Source organism: Gavia stellata, chromosome 16, assembly GCF_030936135.1.
Source record: "Gavia stellata isolate bGavSte3 chromosome 16, bGavSte3.hap2, whole genome shotgun sequence".
Lineage (NCBI taxonomy): Eukaryota > Metazoa > Chordata > Aves > Gaviiformes > Gaviidae > Gavia > Gavia stellata.
Window position 1 is genome coordinate 21,854,594 of NC_082609.1, and position 25,589 is coordinate 21,880,182.

The following is a 25,589-nucleotide window of genomic DNA, read 5'->3' on the forward strand; positions in this document are numbered from 1 at the left end:
TGGTAACAAGGACTGGAAACAAAGGGATCTCCTCGAAAACCCATTCAGGGTTTGGTAACAAGGACTGGAAGCAAAGGGATCTCCTCAAAAACCCATTCAGGGTTCGGTAACAAGGACTGGAAGCAAAGGGATCTCCTGGAAAACCCATTCAGGGTTCAGTAACAAGGACTGGAAGCAAAGGTATCTCCTCAAAAACCCATTCAGGGTTCGGTAACAAGGACTGGAAGCAAAGGGATCTCCTGGAAAACCCATTCAGGGTTCGGTAACGAGGACTGGAAGCAAAGGGATCTCCTGGAAAACCCATTCAGGGTTCGGTAACAAGGACTGGAAGCAAAGGGATCTCCTCGAAAACCCATTCAGGGTTCGGTAACAAGGACTGGAAGCAAAGGGATCTCCTGGAAAACCCATTCAGGGTTCGGTAACAAGGACTGGAAGCAAAGGGATCTCCTGGAAAACCCATTCAGGGTTCGGTAACAAGGACTGGAAGCAAAGGGATCTCCTCGAAAACCCATTCAGGGTTTGGTAACAAGGACTGGAAGCAAAGGGATCTCCTGGAAAACCCATTCAGGGTTTGGTAACAAGGACTGGAAGCAAAGGGATCTCCTCAAAAACCCATTCAGGGTTCGGTAACAAGGACTGGAAGCAAAGGGATCTCCTGGAAAACCCATTCAGGGTTCGGTAACAAGGACTGGAAGCAAAGGGATCTCCTCGAAAACCCATTCAGGGTTCGGTAACAAGGACTGGAAGCAAAGGGATCTCCTGGAAAACCCATTCAGGGTTCGGTAACAAGGAGTGGAAGCAAAGGGATCTCCTCAAAAACCCATTCAGGGTTCGGTAACAAGGACTGGAAGCAAAGGGATCTCCTGGAAAACCCATTCAGGGTTTGGTAACAAGGACTGGAAGCAAAGGGATCTCCTCAAAAACCCATTCAGGGTTCGGTAACAAGGACTGGAAGCAAAGGGATCTCCTCGAAAACCCATTCAGGGTTTGGTAACAAGGACTGGAAGCAAAGGGATCTCCTGGAAAACCCATTCAGGGTTCGGTAACAAGGACTGGAAGCAAAGGGATCTCCTGGAAAACCCATTCAGGGTTCGGTAACGAGGACTGGAAGCAAAGGGATCTCCTCGAAAACCCATTCAGGGTTCGGTAACAAGGACTGGAAGCAAAGGGATCTCCCCGAAAACCCACCAAGAAGCAGTGTTTAACAAAAAGCAAACCGGTCGCCTGCCATGGGGATGCTCGGAGGGCAGCTGTCCCGTGCACCCGGGGCCCCATCCCTGCTCCGCTCCCGGGAGGTCCGGGACTCCCGGTCCCCCGCTGCGCCACAGACGTATTAATTAATTCCATTAGCAGGCCCCAAGAAATCCGTATCCCCCCTCCGTGCTGCCACCCGGGAAGCCCCTCCGCCCGGTACCCCGATGCCGAGCGTTATCCCGGCGCTGGGATCACCGCACCGGGACGGTGCGGGGGGATGCTGGCGGACCCCGTTCCTCCCCGGTCGCCCGTACGGTTTCCTCCCGGGAGCATGCCGCTCCCGGAGCCCCCCCGCCAGCAGGAGCCCGCCGGCGCTGCCCGGTCCCGCCGGCAGCCCCCGGGGGGCGGGAGCCCGGTGAACCGGGCTCCCGCCCCCCGGGGGCTGCCGGCGGGGCCGGGCAGCGCCGCCGGGAGCCGCCGAGGCCCCGCGGGGGGGGGGGTGGGCACGGCACGGCAGGGCACGGGGGGTGGGGGACGACAGCCCGCCCCCGCCCGGTGGCGGCGGCGGCCGGCGGTGCGCGGCGCGGCCGCCCGGCGGCGCGGCGCTGCTGCCCGGCTCGGCGGGGCGGCCGGCGTCGGGGGCCGCTCTCTGCCGCCTTCCCGCGCCCTCTCCTCGCTCCCGCAGATCTCGCGAGAGCGGCCGGCTGGTGGCCGCGGGGGCTGTTGCAGCAGCGGCGGCGGCGGCGGCGGCGGGCGGAGCGGCGGCAGCCGGGGGCGGCCGAGGAGGCGGCGGCGGCGGCGGCGGCGGAGGAGGAGGCGGCGGCGGCGGCGCGGGCGGCGGCGCGGGGGGGCGCCGGGCGAGAAGCGGCGGCGGCGGCCGAGGCCGAGCGGCGGCGGCGGCGGGCGGCGGCATCATGGCGGACAGAGACAGCGGCAGCGAGCAGGGCGGCGGCGGCGGGGGCGCGGCGGGCGCCGGGGGGCCGGGCTCGGGCGGCGGCGGCGGCGGCGGCGGCGGCGGCCCGGGCGGCGGCCTGCAGCACGAGACGCAGGAGCTGGCCTCCAAGCGGGTGGACATCCAGAACAAGCGCTTCTACCTGGACGTCAAGCAGAACGCCAAGGGCCGCTTCCTCAAGATCGCCGAGGTGGGGGCGGGCGGCAACAAGAGCCGCCTGACCCTCTCCATGTCGGTGGCCGTCGAGTTCCGCGACTACCTGGGCGACTTCATCGAGCACTACGCCCAGCTGGGGCCCAGCCAGCCCCCCGAGCTGGCGCAGGCGGCCGACGAGCCCCGGCGGGCGCTCAAGAGCGAGTTCCTGGTGCGGGAGAACCGCAAGTACTACATGGATCTGAAGGAGAACCAGCGCGGGCGCTTCCTCCGCGTCCGCCAGACCGTCAACCGCGGCCCGGGGCTGGGCTCCACGCAGGGCCAGACCATCGCCCTGCCGGCCCAGGGCCTGATCGAGTTCCGCGACGCCCTGGCCAAGCTCATCGACGACTACGGGGTGGAGGAGGAGCCGGCCGAGCTGCCCGAGGGCACCTCCTTGACTGTGGACAACAAGCGCTTCTTCTTCGACGTGGGCTCCAACAAGTACGGCGTCTTCATGCGGGTGAGCGAGGTGAAGCCCACCTACCGCAACTCCATCACCGTCCCCTACAAGGTCTGGGCCAAGTTCGGCCACACCTTCTGCAAGTACTCGGACGAGATGAAGAAGATCCAGGAGAAGCAGCGGGACAAGCGCGCCGCCGCCGCCGCCGCCCCCCCCGCGGGCGCCGGGGCCGAGCCGCCCCCCGAGGCCGAGGCCGCCGCCGCTGCCGCCGCCGCCGCCGCCGGGCCGCCTGGCGCCCTGCTGCAGGCCGAGGAGCCCGAGGAGGACTGACCGCCCGCCCCCCGGGACGCGGACTGGCCCCGCCGCCGGCGGGAGGGCGGGCGGGCGGCGGGCGGGCGGGGGGGCGGCGGCGAGAAGCCCTCCCCGCTGCCCGGCGCCCCCCCCGGCAGCGCCGCCCGCCCGGCGCCCCCCCGCCGCCCGGCAGCAGCGCCTCCGACCCGCCACCCATCGCTGGATGTTCCTCCACTTTACCCACCGTATCAAACAGTAAGCAGCTGCTAAAACAAAAACAAAAACAAAACAAAACAAAACACACAAAAAAGAGTCAGAAAAAGTAATAACATTATATATGAACTGTGTTTCCTACTTGATTAAAAATATAAAGAACTGAGTGTTTATTTCCCTAATTAACCGAGAACTTTTGTACACGTTTAAGCTATTATTATTAAAAGTGTTTGCAAAAATGGTCAAGATTATAATATTGCTGAATTATATAAAAAAAAAAGTCCTTTTCATGTTGAGCTAACATTTGACTTTAGCACAAAAAAAAAAAAAGAGATATTTTAGAACACGTAAAATAATATTTTTAGTTTTTTCTTCTCATTTTGTTACCAAATTTCGAACCTTACATGGAGGTTACTATAGTATATTTGACACCCTATATACCTGTGATTAGAGATGTGTATATATATATGAGGGCTAGGCATGCTGTGTGTCTGAGCTTTGTCTAAATGTTATGCAGAAGTTTGTAGAGTTAAAAGGTACGTAGGTTTAATTCATGCAAGGTAAACAATAAGTGCTCTCTTTTATACAATATGCATTGCATCTGGACCTTAAACATATAAAAATGGTCAGTGAAACTTCTGTGAACATGAAGAAAAATTATTAAAAAAGGCATTTAAATGAAATTTGCTAACTTGTGATTTTTACGTTTGAACCAAAGTTATTCAAATAGTAAAAAAAAAAAAAAGAAAAGAGGAAAAGGAAAAAAAAAAGAGAGAGAGGAAAAAAAAAGAAAAGTAAAGAATTTCATCCCGTAATATTTTTTTCTGCACCTGTTTGGTTTACAGCTGAGTAGGCGTATTGTCATTATTGTGTATATGAGATGTACTTGTATTGTTCATAATATATTTTTTTTATTCTGTGTACTTAAAGTACTTAACCTGACGTGCAGCGGTTTCCAGTCAACCTGTTTTTGGACAGCGGGTAGCGAGTCTTTCCGTGTCGCCACTGGCACTAGCACTGTCTCCTGAACTTGTGAGAGGTCCGAACCTACGCTTTGATCCCTGCCAGTGCCGTTAACTTCTGTAGGCCTGTTAGAAATCAGTGCGACGCAATTGCCGAGTAATCCTACTGAGCCATGGGGTTCGGAGTTTCGTTTAAAAGCGAAAGCCAAGCCGGTGTGTGTCTGTAACGGATTTCCATGTAGCTGTGGTGCTAGTTATTACTGGCTACATACCTGGCGAGCCTAGCCGTGCTCTTCCCTCCCCGTCCCAGCCTCCTCGCCGGCGTGCGCGCTCGCGGGCTCTGGTCGAAGCCTAGGGTAGGGAAATGCAGATTTGTCAGAACACTAATCTGTCCAGGTGTGTTCTCCAAATTGAAATTGTTTGTAATAATAAGAATAAGAATAATAATAGACTTTTACAGGTTGTTTTTGTTGTTTTGGTTTTTTTCTTTTAAAAAAAAGTTGGTGCGCTTTTAATTGACTAACTTCTTGCTGCTGTATAGTAAAATATTAATATATTTTTATCATTAAACTGCTGCATGACTATCATCATTACGAGTGAAGAGAAAACGTTATATAAAAAAAAAAAGATGCCTTAAACAGTGAAAACAAAACTTTTTTTTTTTTTTCTTTTCTTTTCTTTTCTTGGCCGGAATTCAGTAGACAGTGTTTCAGAGAAACTAGGATCTCGTTCCACTCTGAAGTTTTTTTGGGATGCAATCATTTTTCTTAAAGCTCTTGGCCAGGTTAGCTGTCTGGTAGACCTAGCTGCTGCGCGCAGAAGGCACCACCTGTACGAGCAGGAGCTGCCTGCGCTTCTTCACTGATGGTCGAGGATGGAGTTTCGGAAGGGTGGGGGGAAAAAAAAAAAAGGATTGTTTTAAAGAATTTTATTTCCTGCTGTCTTTTTATTCCCATTTGAAATTATAGTTCCCTTTTTCTTTTTTTTTTTTTTTTTTGAGATGTACTGTAAGTGTCAAAACAAGCTGTTTCCATTGTACCATGCATTATTTCCCTTTAAAGAAGTTTGCTGTTAGTGTTCACAGAAAGTTAAATACGAGATGCCGGTAGTGAGGTGTTTCTGTTTCTTTTAAACAATCACTGGAAATGTTTAAAATTGCTTTAATGTGCACTTTTCCTATTTCCCAGTAGTAAAATAAGCTTTCGGAGTGCGTAATGTGACATTTGAAATGGTTCTCAATTGCATGTAAACATTTGTCTGATAACCTGCTTTTGAATCGGAGGGTCTGGACGGGCAGTTCCATCGATTATTGTACTTCAACTGTGATGTGTGCGGGACTGCATTCTCCGTGCTGCTAGCCGTAGTTAGGAAATTAATTGCTTTGGTTTTGCTACTTGATTGATTGTCTCGGTCCTGCTGTTCGCTGCCCTCCCAAAAGTTGTTGCGCTGCCGACGGACGCGGTCCGGCGCCGGTAGTTCCACGTTGCTGCGTTGTGTTCCCAGCAATAAGTAGCGGGAGGCAATGAGCGCACGGCAGAGTATCCTTCCGTACCCTCCCGGCTCCTGGGAGCATCGCTAACGAGGCAGGCTGCTCCCTGTGGTCTCCTCACCCGCGCCGCCCGGATCCTTCCCGGGATCCGGCTGACTCGAGAAGCGCACGGGCCGCGCGGTTCCAGTCAAACCAGTACAGCCTGTAACAACCCGCTGGCAGTCTTGTGAACAGTGCCCGAGAACTTGTGGTCAGTTTTTGTCTCGTTTTGGGTTTCTTCTGCGTGTTTCGTTGTTTTTTTGGTTTTTTCTTCTTTTAACGCACGTTATGTATGTTCTAGGACTTGATGAATTATGATAATGAAAGACTAAAATGACTGTAAAGGTTCGTGGGATTTCGCTTCTGGTTTTGTTTTTGTTTTGATTTATTTTTTGCCTTTTTTTTTTTATTATTTTTTTTTTTTCCCCGGAGGTGCTCGGTACTTTACCAAGGCTCTAATATCTCAGTATTTAAAACAAAGTTCAGAAAACCCTGTTTAATGCTAGAAAAAGAAAGGTATATTTGACCATATGTGTTGTTTTAAAAAAAGACAGTATGCTCAAATGTGCCAAGATATCTAATTCCTGAGAAGTATGCCTTATATTTTCCTTGATGATATGCTTTTAAATGTCTTGTAGAATAGGTCCAAGAGCATGATAAAAACTACTTTATAATGACTACGTGCAAGAAAACTTGAAATTCATTGCAATACTGACATTATTTTATTTTTAAGTTAAAGGGACACTGTCAAGTAATTTACAATTGAAATACAACCGCCCTTTAAGTGGTTTTATGCTAGCGGAGAAATGTTCTCCAAATTCAGAGTCCTTATTATTATTTTTTTGGTTAAAAAAAAAAAAAGTCAAATTGCTCTGTCTCTGAGAAGTTAAATAAAAAGGAAAAAAAAAAAAAAAGAAACAGAACAAGCCGCTGTTGATTCCTGCCTCGTCTTTGTGGTCCCGCTTGCGATGCTGCCGCGAGAGGCAGCCCTCCCGCTGCCCGGGAGCAGGAGGGGACTGGCCGGACCTGGTCTGGGTTAGCCCCAGGCCCGGGGTGCCAGGGAGGGTCAGGGCTTCGGCCAGGCGGGAGCCATGGGGCAGCCACGCCAGTGGCCAGAAACTCCGCTGTGGGCTGCGGACAGGACGCTGAGCTTCCAGCGAGGCATACACCCACGTGCGGTGGAGAGCTTTTTTGGAAAATTCAATTTCAAAAAAGGAAAAAGCAAAAAAAAAAAAAAAAAAAAATACTTGACAGTGTCACTTTCTCGCGTATCCCTTGCAGGGGTTGAAATGTGCTCGGTGTAGCGCTCACCGAGAAGCGGTTCGCAGCCTGTAACTTGACTGTTGTGAAGTGCAGAGGGGCTGCCCGGTGCGGGCAGCGGGTGCGAGGCAGAGGCGATCCTGTTGAGCCAGGCAGAAAGCTGCCGGTGGTTTTAACCCCTGCTCAGAGCCGACCGATAACTTCTTTTTTTTTGGGGGGGGGGGGGAGCAATTACTTTGTTGCCTTTAAAAATAGCACTGTAACCACCTTTTTTTATGATTAGCTGTAGTATAACCTTTGTCCCTTCAAACTATGCAAGCTATGAAATGTAAATTAGGGATCAGTTAAAGATAGTTGATTATATTCAATCAGATGGCATTCATGCACTAACTGGAGTATATACAGATAAAGCTATTAGAGTGACTTGTATGCTAACAGCAAGATATAACATACCTACCTATTCTAAAAAAAATGACTATTAATATTGTATAACAGGACTGTGGGGTTGGGAGGGGATGTTATCTCTTACCTTCTTAAAAGGGGATTTAAGATTTTTATAACTGTTTTTTCCATCAAACTTTAATATTTTTGTCAAATTTTTAGGTATTTAATTTGTAAAATAGATTTTACTTTGTACTGGCGTACAGAAAATAGGGGTTGATTTAAACTTTTTTGAAGCCAAGTGATCAAGTACGTTTGTAATAAAAAGTCAATGGATCTATATCAGTCGTACTCACTGTTTTCATTTCTTGTACGTTCTAATGCAGTGGCGCTGCATGTCTCCCAAGGAAAGAAAGTTGGGGAGGAGGGTGGAAGGAGAAGGCAAAAATGGCAGCATTGACGCTGCAAATTGATGCGACTTTCCATACGCAAGTGGCCTGCGGTCAGTGGAGATTTGGTAGATGTGCATTTTTACTAAAAACACACTGCACTTTTTCAAGAAGGGTTTATGAAAACCTGATGTTTTTGGCATGTCTTCACTTCATGCTTCCACCTTGGTGCCCGTAAACCCTACAGCCGCCCTTTGGGAAGCGCGTTTCCCTGGCACTTAAGAAAAACAAAACCAAACAAAGCAAAACGCTGATTTCTTCTAAGGTGATGAACTACGGCACGTTACGTTTTTGCACCCACACGCTTTGTCTCCCTTCCTCAAAGGTCTGCCAGTTTCTTCTTTTCTCTAAGTTCAATAGGTTAAACTTTTTTTTTTTTTAAAAAAGTAAAATTACCAAGTGTTTTGGATTGAAGACTTCAGCAGATCCACCGAGTTTGGATCCAACACGTTGCAAAGCACTGACGTAATTGGTTTTTGTTTGCTTGTTTGCTCTAAACCCAGACCTCCCATTTCCCGTTCCAGGGCATATACCAAATCTGATTGACTTGTCTGTGGCAGAAGTTGTGGGAGCTAGAAGTGGAGAATCCTGACATTAATGTACAAGAATGCTAAAACAGGTTTACATTTCACGGGGCTCTCGTGAAACACAAAAACTCAAAGTGTAACTAGAACCAACCAATTTCCTGGGTTTTGCTAGTCCAGTGGGTAGAAAACGAGTCTCTTAGGTGAGTTGGAAAGAAGGCAGCAAAAGCAAATTCTTCCACAACTATGCAATTTGCTCATTCAAAAACCTGCTGCTTCTTACCGGCTTGGATTGCTTTTTGAGAGGTAGGGCTCTGCCTAAAGCGCTGGAGAGTTTCTCTGTTAAAACGACACTGTCAAGAATTTTTTATTTTTAATTGCAAATTTAAAATCCTGGTTTGCACCTTTTTTTCCTTTCTTTTTTTTTCTTCTTTTTTTTTGCTTGCCTTTTTTTTTTATTTTTTGCTTTGCTTTTTGTTAGGCTTACCCAAACTTTCCTTTTATTTTCTTACTATCTTCCTCTGCTGGCTGCCTGCTCCTTGTTAACTCAGCTTGTTTAATTGAAGGGTCACCGTTCATGTTGGTGTTTGGACTATCTGGAAGAGGAGTCCAGCATAGTTTTAAGTTCTCGTGCTGGGCTTTGTGGTTTTTGCGCATGCACTTCTCTCCCTAGAAGTTTTACTCTTCTTGGCTTTCTTCTATAACGCGTGAAGATAGGTGAAAGGATCTGAATTTTTGGTAGCAGAACAGAGAAGTGGGCTGCATGCAAAGCGTTGTCAAAATGTTTTGACAAAACCGACAAGGTAAACAAGCGAGTTCCATTTTTATTCTTGATTCCTTCTGCTGTTGCCATCTCCTGTGCCACTTGCAACAATGAAAGATAATTTCAGCCCAGAGCTTTTTTTCAAGCCTGTGGTTCCTTTTACTCCGCTCACTTGCACATGATTTAGCTCACTGGCACCGCAAAATGTTGTGCGTGGGTTGCGAACGTGGCAAGCAGATACGTATATATAGTTTAAAGCTGGTTAAGGTTAATTTAAACGGACTTTCAAAATGATAACCTTCTTTAGAAGCCTCTTTTAACCAGAGCCTAATCTTTGGACCTGAAGTTCATGGCTTTTTTTTTTTTTTCCTCCAAAGTGGGATGTCTCATGTTGAAATTACTGAGGGTGATGGCCGGATGGCACAGGAAGGATGCTCCTCTCATGTGGCAGCTGAAGTTCCTCTGCCAGAGTCGGGCTGCCTGCTCTGCTCCCGTCAGCCGTGCTGCCTCCCCGCTCCCGTGCCGTTCATGCCAGATGGTCTTGGGTCCGCTCTGGGAGTTTCTCTTAGCCTGCCTATCCTTCTCTTTTACTTTTTATCTCTTCAAAGCATTTAGGTTCCCAATGGGACTGTGTTTTAGCAGCACTACAGTCTGGGGGAAAGTCAGCCTACAGCGGGGTCTGCAATGCGTCCCGCTTCTTGCAAAAGACAAGTGGACTATGAGGCTTTACTGGGCCGTGCGTTGCTTGTCGTTAATGCAGGTCTGAACAGCGGTAGATGGCAGAGAGAAGTAAATGCCAAATCATCCATTTTTAGGCGTTCGCAGAGTTACTTCGCCAGTGGTATACTGGATATTTTATTGCAATTTGGATGGCGTAAAAGTTGCTGCTGGAGAAGTACATTGGAAGGGAAAGGATGAGCAGGTGTGCTTTCGGACGTGCCCTCCCGCAGGCAGGTATGGTGCCGTTGTCGCTAACGAAGACATTTCCTGAGCCTGAGCAGACTCAGGCGGGTACCAGGCCGGGTGAAAAGTGTTTGTCCCAGGGGAGAAGCTCCCAGCAGTCACAGCAGAGGAGGTGTTGTCCATGTGGAGGGTGGGAAAAGGCTTTCAGAGCAAGGCGGGAGGGCTGGGCTGGCAGAGGTGGACGGCCAAGATGCACGGTGGCCGTCGTTTGAGTGCTTCAGCATCTGAACTGGTGGTCAGGGAGGAGGGCAGGTGGTGCCACGTGTGGAGAAGCACGTAAGAGCTAGATGACAGCAGCTCTGGCAGACCCTTTGCCGCGGGCAGCTGAGGGGTGTCGGGCAGCTGATCCCAGGGGAGCACGGGGTGGCGGGGGCGTGGGGCTGAGGTGCGGGCTCCCTGGCTGGGGTAGTTCTGCTCGTCCATCTCTGCAATTTGGTGTCCGTACTTGACTGAAGCCAGACAAGCAGTCGTGGTTTTTGGGAGAGTCGGAGCATGTCGTGCCTGCCTCTGTAAAAGTAGTAAACAGTTGTGTAGCCTGTTTGAGGCAAAATATCACAGAAGAGGGAGAACTGAATTCATACAGCGAGGAATGAGGCATGTTTTCATGGAAAAATGTCAGCTGGAGATTAAGTGAGAAAAGATAAAGATAGAGGACTTCTGGCCCTGCTATCTGTCTTTGGAACGTTGACTGATTAAAACAAGACAGAGCGAATGGCTGGATATCCCCGAACAATGCTTCACTGTCCCCTTGCGGATCGATACTGCTGGTGCTCCTTTGCCTGGAGAGGGGATCTGGTCCTGAGCCTTTTGCTCTGGAAGGCACCACGTCCAGCCAAGATGGAGCCCTGCTCAGACTGGCTGTAGGTTTTGCCTGCGTGTGGGTATTGTCTCATTTTGGGTGACCAGGCCCCACACCGGACATCCCCGGGGCCGTGGCAGTGTCTGCGGTAGCTTTGCAGCTCGGGTCGGGCGTGCGCTTCTGCAGCAAAGTACTCTGCTGTCCCTGCGCAACGTTCCTTGGTTTTATCGGGGAGCCATCTCAGAGCACATGACCTGAATTGTTTTGGGTTTAACTAAGCCAAAAGACAAGCTCAACCAACCTGTGGGCATTAGGTCCGTCAGACCAAGCTAGAGCTCATGGGAGAGTAAAATGCCTGAAACGCAGATAACGTGACTGTCGGATCCTGAGCAGTGACTCCTTTGCTGTCGAACTTGGCTCTGGCTGTGCTGATTGCTCCTGTAGACATAGCCCTAGATAAAACAGGAGACCGCCTATGTAGATGGCTGGCCATTTTTGCGCTTCCTTGTCTTGAGGCTTAGGTTCATGACATGTGGTGTACTTCTGCTCCTTTCTGGATCAGCCATCAGCTGGGAGAGCGCTTGCTTTGGATGGGCATCTTCTGGATCTTCCCAGCAGGTAACTCAGTCTTAACTCAGATAATTCCTTGGCTTTGCTAGTCATCAGTTGGTTTGCTGTCCATGCTGACGTTAGCTTTGCAAAAATACACACCTTAGCCTTTTCTTAGGCTTAGGCCACGTAGGAGACTGAAGTGAGAAGAGGTCGGGCTGCAGCGCTGGCAGTGGGAGTTTGTGCTGAGCCTTTCTGGCTGTGGCGCGGAAGGGTTTTTTTCTTGAAACACTATCTTGAAATATGCAGGAAGCAAAGAAAAGCTTCATTCTTTCTGTCGCAGATTGGAGAGGTGAGAGGTGTAGAGTTACATCTGCAGCGTGGAAGGATGTGTCCCTCTTGGCTAGCGAGACCTTGGAGGGAGGCGGCTGTTGTGGGAGCTGATCCGCTGCGTGCCACCGGGAAGCCAAAGTGCATGCCTTGGAGAGATTTAGGCGGCTTTTCAGGGAGGAACCTCTACATGTTGGAATGTCATTCTGGTCAGCACGTTGATTTCTATGGAGAGCTGTTCATAAAGGTGGCTTGCAAATGGCATCTGAATCCCTGTGACCATGGTGACCCCAATGGGTTTGGATTTCGTACTGGACATGGTGCAGAGACGGTGCAGCAGCCCCCATGGGTGACCATCTTGGTGCAAGACATTGTGTCTTACTGACACACGTCAGTGGTTTCGACTGTGAGATGGCACTGTCACGCTTGCGGGAAGGTCTGGGAGCTGAGCCTGGGCTCTCAGAGACATCTTGGAGACATCTTATCATCTGACTGGACCGATGCGCAGTTGCTTTAGGGTGGGCCAGTGCAAAAGCACGGGGGCTTCGGGGCTGGCCTGCAAAGACATGCGAGCTGTGAGGTCTCGGCTGCGGGGCTGACCCCCACTGGTGTGTTTTCAGCTCCTTCTGTGTTATCAGCTGTGCTGATGTGGCCAGTGCAGAGATGAAGCTGCAGGCTCCACGCGGCAGCTGGAGGAGGCTAAGTCTACATGAGATATATGCCTGGGTAATTTATATTGCTGGGAGTTGAGGGTGGAGAAAATGAGCAGTGGCATTTTTTTCCGTTGCTGGTGAACGTCTTGATGTGCGACTCGAGCTCAAATCACCGGGTGCTCATCATATCTGCAGTGCCCTCCAGCTGGTGTGTTAGCCCTGGTCAAAGACTGGGGTGGGTTTTGTTCTTCTAACTGTAGGTAGAAAGGCATGCTGTCGTGTGCCAGAGTGCAGGACAGCGTTTGTGCATCTTGGGCAGGACCTGTCTGGATAGGACATCTTGGAGCAGCGCTGTCACTTGAAGGTTAGCCGCGTTGGTTTGAGTGTCTTTCTCTCCCCCAGGTTGGGCTTGCTGTAGTGTCTCACCATGGAATATGCTTTATTTCTCTGTGCTCTGTCCTGGTTGCACAATAGTTTGTGAGTGTGACACAAGCTGCTGGCTTTATTGCCCGTAGTCTCCTGAGGTTTGGAACTTGCTTTTCCTGGGTTTGGTTTTTGCTTGGGCATTTAGTATGGGCAGAGGAGGTCAAACCAGCAGCTCCTTGGGAGTGTGCATCAGCACGTCAGCGTCGGCTGGTCCAGACTCCTCAAGACTCACCTGGGGGTCAAGAGGTCGGCACTGGGTTTTCAAGGGTCGTCTTCTCTTCTGCGTCAGTCCAGCAGAAGCAGGTCCAGCTGTCTCACTTCTAGGCGAAATGTGAAGGCTTGCTGATCTGTCAATACTTCAAGAAATGCCGGGGCTAGGAAGCGTGGATAAAGGATTTTGTGAAATCTGTTATTTAAACCTCCCACTCAAGTGATGCTGAGGGGAGCTGGCAACGTAGCATTGGCTTATCAGGAACTGTGTGGGCAGGTCAACTTAAGAAAAATGTTGTGTGAGCAGCACCAGAGATGAAGAAAAGAAGCCAGTGCCTTGTCAGGTACAGAGTTATAAATGAGGTCAAAATTTCTTGTTATTAAAAGGATTATTTTATTTAAATAATAAATGACAGTAGGATCACCGTTGCCAGGGCTGCTGAAGGGCAACCAGGCAGGTCTCTGAGCACAATAGGGACTAGAGGCTTTGAATTATTTCCTAGCATTAATAATTCTGAACTAAGCACTGCAAATTCATGTAATTGTCATCTCTGCTTTCATGCATGCAAACAGTTTGGTTTGTGGATAGGTCTTTTGACAGTGCTGTGTTCAGAGGCTCATTCGATCTTTTTAAAAAAAAAGTTGGCATCTGAGCTGCAACTGTCAATAAAAGTCCTGGTAAATGAGTCCTTGCAGGCTTCTGCAAGGCCATATGTAGCTTATCTTGTCCAATGAAAGTCTCTAATTGGTGGTTTAAAGTAATTAAAAGAAGAATCAGTTAACAGTCAGTCTATTTTTAGTTTAAAGATGGACTTTATATGGTCATAAAGTAAAAATCCTAGCTTAATTATGGGAATCAAAGAACATTGGCTTAATTGCGCTAGGAACTGCACACATGAGTGCAGAGAGGACACCCTTTGTGAGTGACTATCTTCTGATAAAATACTATACAGTGCAACAAGTGGAGGCACTCCAAGCACCAGAAAGTGTCTTGAGGCCATAGTTGCTGAGCTGGTAGAGAAGAGATGGCATGAAATCGTCTGCAGATGGTCGTGGTCCGGCCTCACCTCGGCACTGGCTGCCTTGCCTTTTATTTGTGGAAACTTGACTTGCAACTGGACAGGATTAAAGGGGAGATTTACAATCTAATACTAAAGCCTTGCTTGAGGAGTTGTTTTGTGTTCTGGAGATGCCTCCAGAAGCTGGGGTAGTAGCTCTGGGAGGTTTGGATGGCAGATGATTTGGTCGTGGGAGATAACAGGCTCCGCTCCCGATGGTTAGGAAATCCGTCTGACGAGTTGCCTGTTGCGTGGACAAGTAGATCCTGGAAGATATCAGAGTGCTTGGGGCAAGACTGGGGCTGTCATCCTTGAAGCTGAGATACTTGGGAAGCTAAATTTGGGTGCCTGGGAAGAAGACAGAATTTAGGACGTGGCAGTACCTCTTCCTAAAGTCTTAATGCATGCCTGGGAAGATGATGGGAAGGGTATGATAAGAAGGTGAAGTTAAGAGTCATGACTTCGCAGCATGGGCTGGTTTCCATTTCAGCCGAAGCGTCCCTAGACTGGTGGCACAGAAAGTGGACAGGGTTCTGTGAGGACGGACTAAGCAGTGCTGGTAGAAGGCTGAGGCTGTCAGGGCTTGGGCGAAGGCACTGAACGGGAGTGCAGGGAACAAAAACGTGTGCCCATTTCTCCTGGAGGGCAAAGGGCGACTTTTCGGTGCGGGGTACAAGAAGGTTGAGAGCAGAGCTGTGTATGCGGGAGGAGCAACCAGCTGTTGGGCTGCAGATTGGAATAAGAAATGGGCATGTGGTCCAAACAAGAAAAATGTCTGTATACCAGTGTGGAAACATGAAAGAAAAATAGTTGTTGTGGCCTGTTTGGCGGTGTAAAAAGACCTTGGCATAGCCGGTCTGATTGAAACATGGTGGGCGTGATCAAAATCAGTAAAATACTGCATTACCTGCCATCAAACTATACCGAATAGGCGTGCTAGGTCATAAAGGTGTGAAGGAACACTAGATCTAAAAAGTTGCCATAAAATCTGAGAGGTAATTGGAGAAGTGACGACCACACAGCCAAATTTATGTTGGATATAAATCCCATGTTTTAATGACACGGAGGTATTAGGAAATTTTCTATTCCAGACAAGAAGGTGGTTATGGATTTCGTGGGGCTTGGGAGAAAACCAGGCTCATGTGTCTTGATAAACCTGTAAGAAAAAGTGAATCCAATTATGTCCACGTTATCTGGCCGGATTGTTTGGGAAGGAGCTGGCTAACATTTTGGTGAACAAACATCTTGATTTACTTAAAGGATCATTTCTTGTAACAGCCTGGTATAGAGTTAGCCTTGATTTAGGACTAAAATGTAAGAACTGGTTCAAGATATAATTACTGTTGAGTCATTAAATAGCAGTGACCACAGTACAATTACAGGTTTAGCATCCTCAGGGGTGGAAGGCGCTGGACTAAAAGTGAGTCTTGTGTTATAAAATATTGCAGGGGAGAAGATCAGAAAAATAAAGGCCTTAGACTTGTCAAAGCAGCCCCATAGATACCTGGAAAGGTTACAGATATCCAAGTTAGGCAGAGTTCTGTCATGAAGGAGCTTCAGAGCTGAAGTGGAAATCAATTACAAAGTAAAATAGTTATAAACTTATGAAGTAAAATAGTTTATAAAAGAAGGGACTTCTGGAGTCTAGCAAGACTCCATCGAAAGTCGCAAGTCCAACTCTTGCAAAGTAGACTGAAAGAGCCATGCTGTACGGCAGGTAACCCGTGATCTGGAAATAAAGCAGTTTAGGGAGGGGCTTTGAAGAGCCGGGGGCCTTAGGGAGCAAACGCTATCTTAAGTATATCGCAGAGAAGGCTGGGAAGAAAATCTGAGCGTGCAGGACTGAAGGCACAGTTAATTTTCTGCGCTACTTCATACTGCAAAAGTGACTTCTCGCATCATTCTGGAGCACAGGTCATGTTTGAGAGCCTACCTGTCTGTCACCTAGTCCTTTTGGATGGTAAAGATAAGGAGCTTCCCTCTGAAACTCGAGTGTTTGAGGCAGAAATGCTGGAGCAAAGTAGTAAATTCAAGTGGAAGAGCAACAGGTCTATCTAGAAGTTTTAAAAGAGCTTGAGACTGAAATGCTAAAGTGACTAGCAAAAATGGGGCTGTTAAAAAATAGCTTAGTATTCTCCATGACTAGATGACATCCTAATGTCAAATTATTATTTTCTTAATTAAAGTATTAAACGGGGCACCGGGAATTGCAGATCAGCAACCCTGAACTCCGGTTTGAGAAGGAGAAACTGAAGTGCTGTAACTTCAGTATGTGATACGCTGAAAGCAACATACTTTCTGCAAAGAAGGGCGGTTGGACTAGGTGGTCTTTGAAGGTCCCTTCCAACCCAAACCATTCTGTGATTCCATGATCAGTCTTATTTTCTGGGTAATCTACCAGAATCTTTGAACATGTTGACAAACAGCAGGAGGTGGAGTATCAACTGATCTTTATTTGGATGTTTTAAAAGGTTTTTATCAAGTCCTCCCAAGAAGTTATTAAAAAATTATCCTTGTCATGAGAAGAGAAATATCGTGGAGTCCCTCTTGATGTTGATCACTTGGGCAGCACAAGGTAGACAAGTGTCTAGTTGGAGATTGTGGTCGAAGTCTTCCAGGTCTGCATCTTGAGTAGGTCTTCAGCCTTTGAGCAAATGAGTTTCCTCTGAAAAACACCAATTCATTAAAAGCAAAGCTGCCAGGTGGAGAAGGGTTGGTTTTCACTGAACTTTCCTGGTGAGCGCATCTAGGTCCAGGCTGCAAAGTCGGGTTGACTGAAGAGGAGGAACAAGCCCAGAATACTGGGTAGCATGGCATTTAGATTTCTCCTGTGATGTGACACCCCCAGTTCAAATTCCTACCCTGAGCTTGACTTGCAGGTCTGCCAGATCCCAGAGCACGCCTCAGCAACTAATGTTGTAGATATGTTCTGTTTTCTTTTGGTTTTACCAAGAAAAACCTAAAAGGTTTTGGTTTTGACAATGGGCAGAAAGGGAAGAAGCGGGGAGAGAGGTAAGGTCAACATTTTCCAGGTCTCGTCTAGCTCTGTTCTTGAGGGAGGGTTGTCTCTGTGTGTGTGTGCGCATGCTGTGTTACCTCTCTGCCCAGGAGACGTAGGAGGACCCACAGCTAACTGGTGTGAGCTAGAGCAACCCTTTGCTGCTCTATCTTAGTTTTAGGCTTCTTAAAAGTCTAGAAGTCATGGCAAATACCCTTGCTTCTCCCACCTTCCCTGTCTTTGGTAGATCATGGTACCAAAGAGTAAGTGCTTTGATAAATGATCAGTTTTTGCAATAGGAGCAGGTTAACTGCAGGTACCTCAAGGCTTTCGGTTAGAGTTAGTGTTTAAATATAAGAATTGGCAATTGAAAGAGCAGAGTGGTTGGTTTATACTAGAGAAGCGACTTCAGCCTGGCCATTACTGGAAAATTCAGAAGAGTATGATAAGGTCTGGTGCTGTGAGCATGTAGCGGTGCGGGCTGACCCTGGGAGATGCAAGGCAATAGGCAGGGAAAAAAATAGCAATTTTTAATGCTCCAACAATATTGCTAGGCTTTAAGTGATTTGCTCATTCAGGAGGAAGAATTATCTGATTCTGGGTAACAAAAGCAAATGAAGTGAAGGTGTACACACTGCCATAGAAAATAACTGCGTATTACAGATTTAGGTGCTAAGGTCTGAGAGGCTGCTGTGCGTGAACTCTCCTGTAACACAGTTCATTAGACCCCCACGGTATCCCTGTGCTGTTTTCCCTGGGTAATCTGGTGGTTGTCACTGGCACAACCTTTGTCCCCTCCCCCTAGAAATACTAATTTCATTAGATTGCTCACTTCTAGTTAAATTATACCAGCTGACTTTGAAATACTTAATATAAAAACGTCGTGGTATGCTTGCATGATAGTTATTTGATGTAAGAAAAAAAATCTCTTGTGCTCTCTCTTTAGGAATTTGGGCTTTGAGTTTCATTGGGGAGTGTTGTATGTACCCAACTACACAGGATCAGGCCCATCTCTTTTTAAAAATGTATTTCACATCTGAGATTAGAAACGTTCTAGAAGACAAATCAGAGATAAAGTTGTCTGTTACAGGCTCAGATGATAATAGCGACTTGTGCTAAAGGCTGTCTGTCCACATAGAAAACTGCACGGCTGCTTCTGTTTTAACTGCTGTCAAAGGTCTGGCATTTTGGTAATAGTATTTTTTTCTAAATGTACTGAGTATACTTGCCTTTAAATCATGTTAGGTACAGATAATTATCGTTGGTATTCTGTAAATTAGCTCTATTCAAGCATTCACATTGGACTAGGCTTAATATTGTGAGTGTCAAAGATGACTTGAAAAAGGAAAATTAATTTATACCCTTTTAACGGGGTTCTACCCCATAGAGGGGGTTGTTTGTAGAAGTACCAGGAGTGCTACAACTGTCTTCCCCCTTTTACTTGCTGTGATTCTCTGCAGGAGAACATACAGATTTAAATCTATTTTTCCATCCTTTGTAGACACTGAGATATTATCACAGTGAGGTCTATGGAAATACCTAGATAAACCAGGCCATAACGTAGAGATAATGCATCTTTTCCATTTTTTTTCTTCTGCTGTCAATCAGGCCTCTGAGTTGCTTTTTTTTTTAAATGTTAAAAAGTTAAATTGTTTGAGTAAAAATCACTTCCCTCATCTGTCTGACGCAACATCCTCTAATACTGTAGGTCTGTTCAGGCTGGATTATTTGTGGTCTTCCAGAAGAGGTAGACAGGACTGGAATTACTAATGCCAAAAATTGCCCACGGCAAGGGAGGGAAATCCTTGGTTTTAAGACAAAAACCCATCCAGACCCTTTTCAGACACCCCACAGCACACCACAAGGGTATAAATACCTACTTTTTCTTTTCCAGGTGATCTTTAAGGCCAGGTAGCAGCGGGCAGGGTCAGTCTGTCTGGGCGGATGAGATGGGGGTCCTGCCCTGCAGATTTGCCCTGCTTCAGCATCAAACCTGACGGTTTTTAGGCTGGGCTTTTGTCCTCCAGCAGAGCTCAGCCCTGGCACAGCCAGCCCCGGGGATTGCCAGTGCCATTTGGCATCTGCGCTGTTTCGCGCTCCTTGCATCTTCACGGGTACAAGACCCCCGGCATCTCCGCAGGTGATGCTGCCTGCGCATTGCCCAGCCGCTCAGTGTGCATTTAGGGAGCTACGTGTGGTTGGCTTTCACCATGTCCTCAATTTTGATCCCCAGGGCAGAAAAATTAGGACTTTCTCAGTTAAAGAAAAAAACACAAAGTGAAACAAAATCTCTGGAGAGTGGTGTTTCCCCGCGGTAGTGACAGACGTTCACCACCCGCTTCTATTCAGCCATGACCCCTGGTTCGGTTCTGCTGGGTTTTTAGCCATCTTGACCTCACGTTTGCAAATATTACTGGTAATATAATGCTCTATGTACAAATGTCTGTGTGGCTCATGTGTATGTTTCTGTGGTTCAAGTCAGCCACAGACTTCTGGAATTTCATTGTACTTTGGTTAAATGTTGGACTTTTAACTCTTCTACTGTATGGCTTCTTGATTTCTCTTGTCCAATGTGGACCAACTCTATTTTTGGAAATAAATAAGCATGTAAATAAAATGAATGGGTTTATGCCACTTACAAGAAAATGCTTTATTTAAAATATACACTCAGTCTTGTACGTTTTATGGTATCTCAGGGAGCAGATGAGGCTCAGGCACCAGCAGCCTTGGTGATGAGATACCATATTATGTACAAATTCATTTCCAAGTGGTTTCGGAAGAAGACTTTCCACCTCCTGAGCCAAACCCCCATTGGACCAGCCTTGCGGAGGAGGGGGGGGAAGCCCAGAAAGAAACGTGTAGTTTAAGGGGAGTAAAGGAAAGAAACATGACTTTCCTCTCAACACAAGGCTTCTGGTTTGAGGTGTCTGGGTGCCAAAGATGCTGCCAAGTGTAGGGATGCTGTGGGGCGGTTCTCGGCTCCTGCCCAGGAGCACGTGGAGATCAGGAGCACGATGACTTCTTTTTTTTTTTTTTTAACTTCTCCATATAAACCAATATTTACCAGTAATCCTGTGTTTCTGTTTTTGTTTTTTGGCAGACTTTTACCAGTAAATATCGGTTTATTCCTGAAACCAGAAGCCCTAAACATACCTTTGTTTATAAGGTCAGTTGTCATTTTGTCTCTCTCGTTCCCCGCTCCCCCCCAGTACAACCCAGCAGGTGATTGAAAGGTACCGAGTTTTCTTTCTAGTTTTCCTGCTCTGCATCTCTGGGAACTGGAGCCCGCAGGACCTAGAGCCTTCTGTTGGTAATGTAGACCCGAGTTTACAAATTATTCTTTTACCATTTTAAAGCCTGCTTTTAAGGACAGAGGTGTTCCTGACTGCCCACTACGGGAACTGGTAGAAACCCCTGCAAATGCATAAATCGCTTCACCTCTCCGAAGCCTGCGGGTAGGTCTCTCACAAGCATCTTCAGGCTTGGGGCTGAGCAAATATATCCAAAAATATACACTAAAAAATGCCATTTCTGTTTTACATTGAGCAGGACTGGGGGAGGGAAGGGCGGGAAAGGAATTTGCAAATTATTTTTTCCCCCCATTTTTTTCTAATTTACTGCTAGAAAGCAAGTGTGACGTGGGGAGGAGGGAGAGAATTTGAGCATTGCCCTTCCTAAACTCGTTGTAAACTCTTCCTCCAAGGCTGGGAGAAAGGGCAAGTAAAAGGTCTGATCCTTAAAAGGACATTGCTAGGTGTCTGGGACCCCAAAAGCAGCTGGCGCTTTTTAATGACGGGAATTGCTTTAGGTCATTTTTTCAGAGTTTTGGTTTATACCAAGACAAATCGACTTGGGAGCGTTGAAGCCTCCTTTTTTTTCCACAAGTGTTTGCGACCCAAACACAGCAGCGTTATGCTAATACTCAAGAAAGAGAGAAGCTGGTGAGGAATAGAAAATGAGTTGACTGCACGGTCCCAGCCAATTTTTTTTCCCAAGCAAACAAAAAGCAAAAAAAAAACCAAACCAACACAGCCCCGACCCCAAAAAAAAGCAACCTCCCAAAAAAGCAAGCCAAAGAGGATCTCAAATGCCTAGTCTGGTTTATCGTACATGGTTGGCAAGAGCGTTTTTGGTGTAGCTGCAACCTAACTATGTCCCTTTAAGGAGCACCAGTGGCTTTCCTCCTAATGAACCCAAAAGCTGAGGTTTTTGAGTGCAGATCGAAGCTCCTGCTGCCCTAGTTGGAGTCCAGAATGAGGGGAGCCCTTCCAGCTGTGCACTTTGAGCTGAAAACTACCTTTCCTCCCCTTTTGCAGCCTGGGTGGTTCTGATTGCTGGCAGTTCTGTAATACAACTTTAATCTGAGCAATTGAGGCTGGTCCTACATTATCTTCAGACGTCTTGCGGAGGACTCCTGTTACCAGTTTGGTACTCAAAAGCTACACCCCACCATCAGAAGTCACTTATTTTTTTTTTCAAAGGCAGTGATAGATTAGCCTCTCTAGCTCTAATGGAAAAATGATAATTGCAATGCAACTTTCTAATAAATTGTTCATATATTCATAATTCCGTTGCAATCCCAAATTGGAGAAGAGATCTGTTAAAGGTATATATTAGTCTAGATTTTTTCTTATTGTAAATACTGTAATTTTATAATACTGTCAATATTTTATTAACTTAGAAATATTTAACAGAGTTTAATCTATGGTAGTTGATTTATTTATAGGTTTATGTTGCAGCCAATATTGCATTACATTCTAATGTAAGATTAACTTTCAGCATGTAAACACTGATTTAATATATCATTGGAAAGATCAAGAGAGAAAACTCTCGCTCTAATCTGTAATATTTATCCCCCAATTCCCAGTTTGGAATTATTTAACGAAATATGAGGAGGTTTCAAGAGCTCAGTTGGATTTGAAAACTTGACTTTTGAAATGTACCTGGCTCTTTCACCCTGTGAACAAGTTTGCTTCAATATCTAATCTACATAGTATGGAAGTCTTTATTTTGAGCAAAGGGACACTGTCAGATCAATTTTACATTCTTGTTTTAGGGAGGGGGGAAAAAAAAAAGCAAAACTCACCTCCAGTACATGTGTGTTAACTCCTTTTCAATCGCAAGGGGAAAAAATCCTTTTCTTATTGGTTTGGGTATTTGGCTGGAAGCATTCCCGCAGCAGTTTGCATCCCTGCAGCCGGGGCGCGGGGTGGAAATCCGGCCGCTACCAGGACTCTCTCTGGTCCCAGCTAGAGGCAAGACACCCAGCAGTGCTGCCGTGCTCCTGCCATCCCTGGCACTGACTGCAGTCGGAGCTCGGTGAGATGGGTAGAAGTGCACAAGTCTAAAACTTGCCAATTTTTGACCAAAGTTTTTGCTTTTTTTTTTTTAAATCTCTCTCTCTTTTAGCCTGATGGTGTCCCTTTAACAGCATAAAGATGTTCACGTTCTCTGAAAAAAACATTAGAAGTGATTTTCTTTTTAAGGCAGGGGAGAATTGGTCTGTAATATGTTTGCAACGTAACTTGCATAAAAATACCAAAAATATATCAAGGGTTTTCACAGGATTTGGTATTTTTTGAGTGTAAAAGTTAATCTTTATTAGAGATGTGCCAATCTATACTGCTTTATTGTAGTGTTGTTACACTTAGGCATTTCAGTTAACTTACGAATATATACTGTAACAGTATACTTTGTACAGATTTATTTAAAATTTATTTGAAAACTGAAATAAAGTAGGCAGAAAATAAAGATATTTATTTTTCATTTGACTATGTAAGAAGGTATCATTCTTTTGGTTTTAGTGCACTGGTGTACCAAGCCTCAGAACCTCTGCTTTCTCCAGCTCATAGGATGCTTTTCCGAGACTGTGGATACGTGTATGTGTACTGCTGTGTTGATAAGTAAATGCCAACGATGGAGTTTGTTGCTTTTATACATCCCAAAGAGAAGTTCTCCACAGTTCATTTTCTGTTTTCTGACCGAAAAGGCGTGTGTTTGTGAACAGAGTTCACGCAAGTTCTGCCATCCCACTCTCACATCAGCTTATACCAATGCCAGGATGGGAGGATTTGCCTGCGTACCTTCCCCAAAACACCCCAGTCCGCAGTGGCATCATCAGGGAGCAGTTCAAACATGCGTCCTTTGGGCTTTGTGTAAAGCAAACACAACAAGAAAAATCGAGATGTTAAATCCACTAGAAAACAAATTCCTTATTGTACAGTAGTATGGAGATCTCTAGTCAACCTGCCATTAATAATAGATTCTTATTTTTTGAATGATCTATTTAAAAGAACAGCAAGCATTGTATTTGCTAGTAAATCTGAAGTGTTTACATGGAATTACTAAATAAATTATTTGATCTAAGATGGCTCTCATCAGTTCTGATTTTTAATGCTGGAAATTAATTTCGGCAGCTGTTTTTTTAGTTTGTGCTGTTCTTTAAAATCTTCCAAAGCAGGTTTTCTCAATGCATCCTTGTGTTTTAAATCAGATTCTGAGGAAGACGCAAAGCATGCCTCTCCCTGCGAGGTCTGACAGGAGTGCTAGCTAACGTTATCCAAACCCCTCCACGTCATGAGACTGCCCCTTCATATCCCAAACAACTGATTACATTGCTGAGACAGAGCAGGATGCTCTGAACTGAAAGCCCTGCGGCAAATGGTACGGCTTAGATGGAGTTTTCGTCGGTCTGAGTCCTGGTGCATGTATATATAAATAATTTTTGTTTTAGCAGAAAGCATTGGGATAGAAGTAAATCATCATCCTTCAAGGTAACAAGTTGTCAAACACAGTTCCAGTGTGGCTTGGTCCTGCTTTCCACTGTTACAAGGCTGCAGGAAAGCCCTGTGCTCCTGGCCCCATGGCCCTGCTCAAGGCCCTCGGGTCCCCGGGCAGTCACCAGAAGCTGAAGCGGACAAGTGCTTTGGATCATCATCGAGGCTGAAGGCGAATTTGGGGGGCTTCTACCCCTCCGAGCAGCAGAGAACAGGGGCTGCTCTCTGACGTGGGGGAGCTGGCTTGCGCGGCTCCCAACGCACTCCAGCACTCCTGGGGGTGGAGGATGGAGTAGGTGATGCCCTGCCTAGGGGTTCCAGCCCGGTGTGGAGCGGGGTTGACAGGGTTTCTGGCCGCAGGCGGAAAGCAGCAGGAGTGCCGTTAGTGAGAGGCTGGATGAAGAAATCCATGTAAAAGGACCAAGCAGTTGTTGCAAATGCAGAGTCTGGCCACACTGTGTCCCCCTCTAAGCACTGCATAGGCTTGTTCTTTCTTAGGCGTTCAAAACTGGGAAAAAAATGAAACTATAAATAATGCAATCTCTCCCCGCATTTCTCATTTCCCAGGCCTTCTTGTACAGCATGCTAAGTCACCTAATGTTTAATTTAATGCTCTCAATGCTAGATCCCTGGTTAGAAAGCCTATCAAACACTTACATTATGCACTATTTGAAATTTTTTTTGGACATGGATTTCACGCTTCATATTCAGGGCAGGATTCCCGTCCTCCCTGACCGTGCTCACACCGCAGCGGCGCTGCTGGCTGCCTTGCGCTTGCGGGAGCCATGACTCAGCAGAGGAGTGGTGAACCCGGACCCTGATCCACGCACACGGCCAGCATCTCCCCCAACCACCTGCTCCCCTTCCCGCTCCTTTCACCCTTGCTGGTTTGGAAAGGTCCAAGATTTCTGTCCCATGGCCCGGCAGTGCAGTCTCAGCTCTCCCTGAGCCTTTAACACCCAGCTGCTCCCTGATCACAACACGCATCCACACCACGCTGCTTCCATTAGGAATAATTCTGCTCTCCGCTTATTCTTCTGAATAGTGTATTTATATGCATCTTTTTCTCATATGAGAGCTAGCACGTGGTTATGATTAGTATATTCCTAGTAATTTGCTTTCTAGTTTGGGGGAAATTGAGCACCCTGATAAAATGGCTACATTTTTCTGAGTAACATCAGGAAACTTATTTGGGACAGATGTTTCTCCAAGCTGATACCTACCAGCCCTGGCCAGTGGTTGGTGCTTCAGAAGAAGTTGGAAACAGCTGCTCTGCACCTTGCTGAGCCATGCAAAGCCCTTATTTTGGAAGAAAATATTTCCTCATTAGCTTTATTTCCCACACCCCACACTCTCTTTCTAGCATGTGGAATTACAAACATAGCTCAGGAAGTGATTCAACCCACTGCTGAGCCTCGCAGTTCTAATGATGCTTTAATACGGGGGACAGGAGAGAGCAAGGTGGATGGCCCGACCCGCTCCGGGGACATGCCTGCAGCTCTGATCCCGCTGCATCTGGTGGCTCCTCTTCTTATTTTATTGCTTAAAACAAAAACCAAACTGAACATCGGACAAAAACAATGATCACAAACTTGTGTTATTAGTAATTGCTCACATTTGTTTGTAACTGATGGGGAGACACTCCAGTAACTCGGATACAGGGCATCTTGAACTGGCTTTGCCTCACATGATGGCTTCCAATCAAAGCAATTCCT

The 25,589-nt window shown here is 46.9% G+C and overlaps 1 protein-coding gene across 1 annotated transcript; it reads left to right on the forward strand.

The window, feature by feature from the left end:
• The first annotated feature begins 2,108 nt into the window (after positions 1-2,108).
• Positions 2,109-3,071, forward strand: PURA (purine rich element binding protein A). Its single transcript, XM_059825474.1, has one exon. The coding sequence runs from the start codon at positions 2,109-2,111 to the stop codon at positions 3,069-3,071; it is 963 nt and encodes a 320-aa protein (XP_059681457.1).
• Positions 3,072-25,589: the final 22,518 nt, after the last annotated feature.

What these genes read in the sequence shown, in the direction of transcription:
- PURA (XM_059825474.1), top strand. Translation starts at nt 2,109, where the DNA reads ATGGCGGACAGAGACAGCGGCAGCGAGCAGGGCGGCGGCGGCGGGGGC.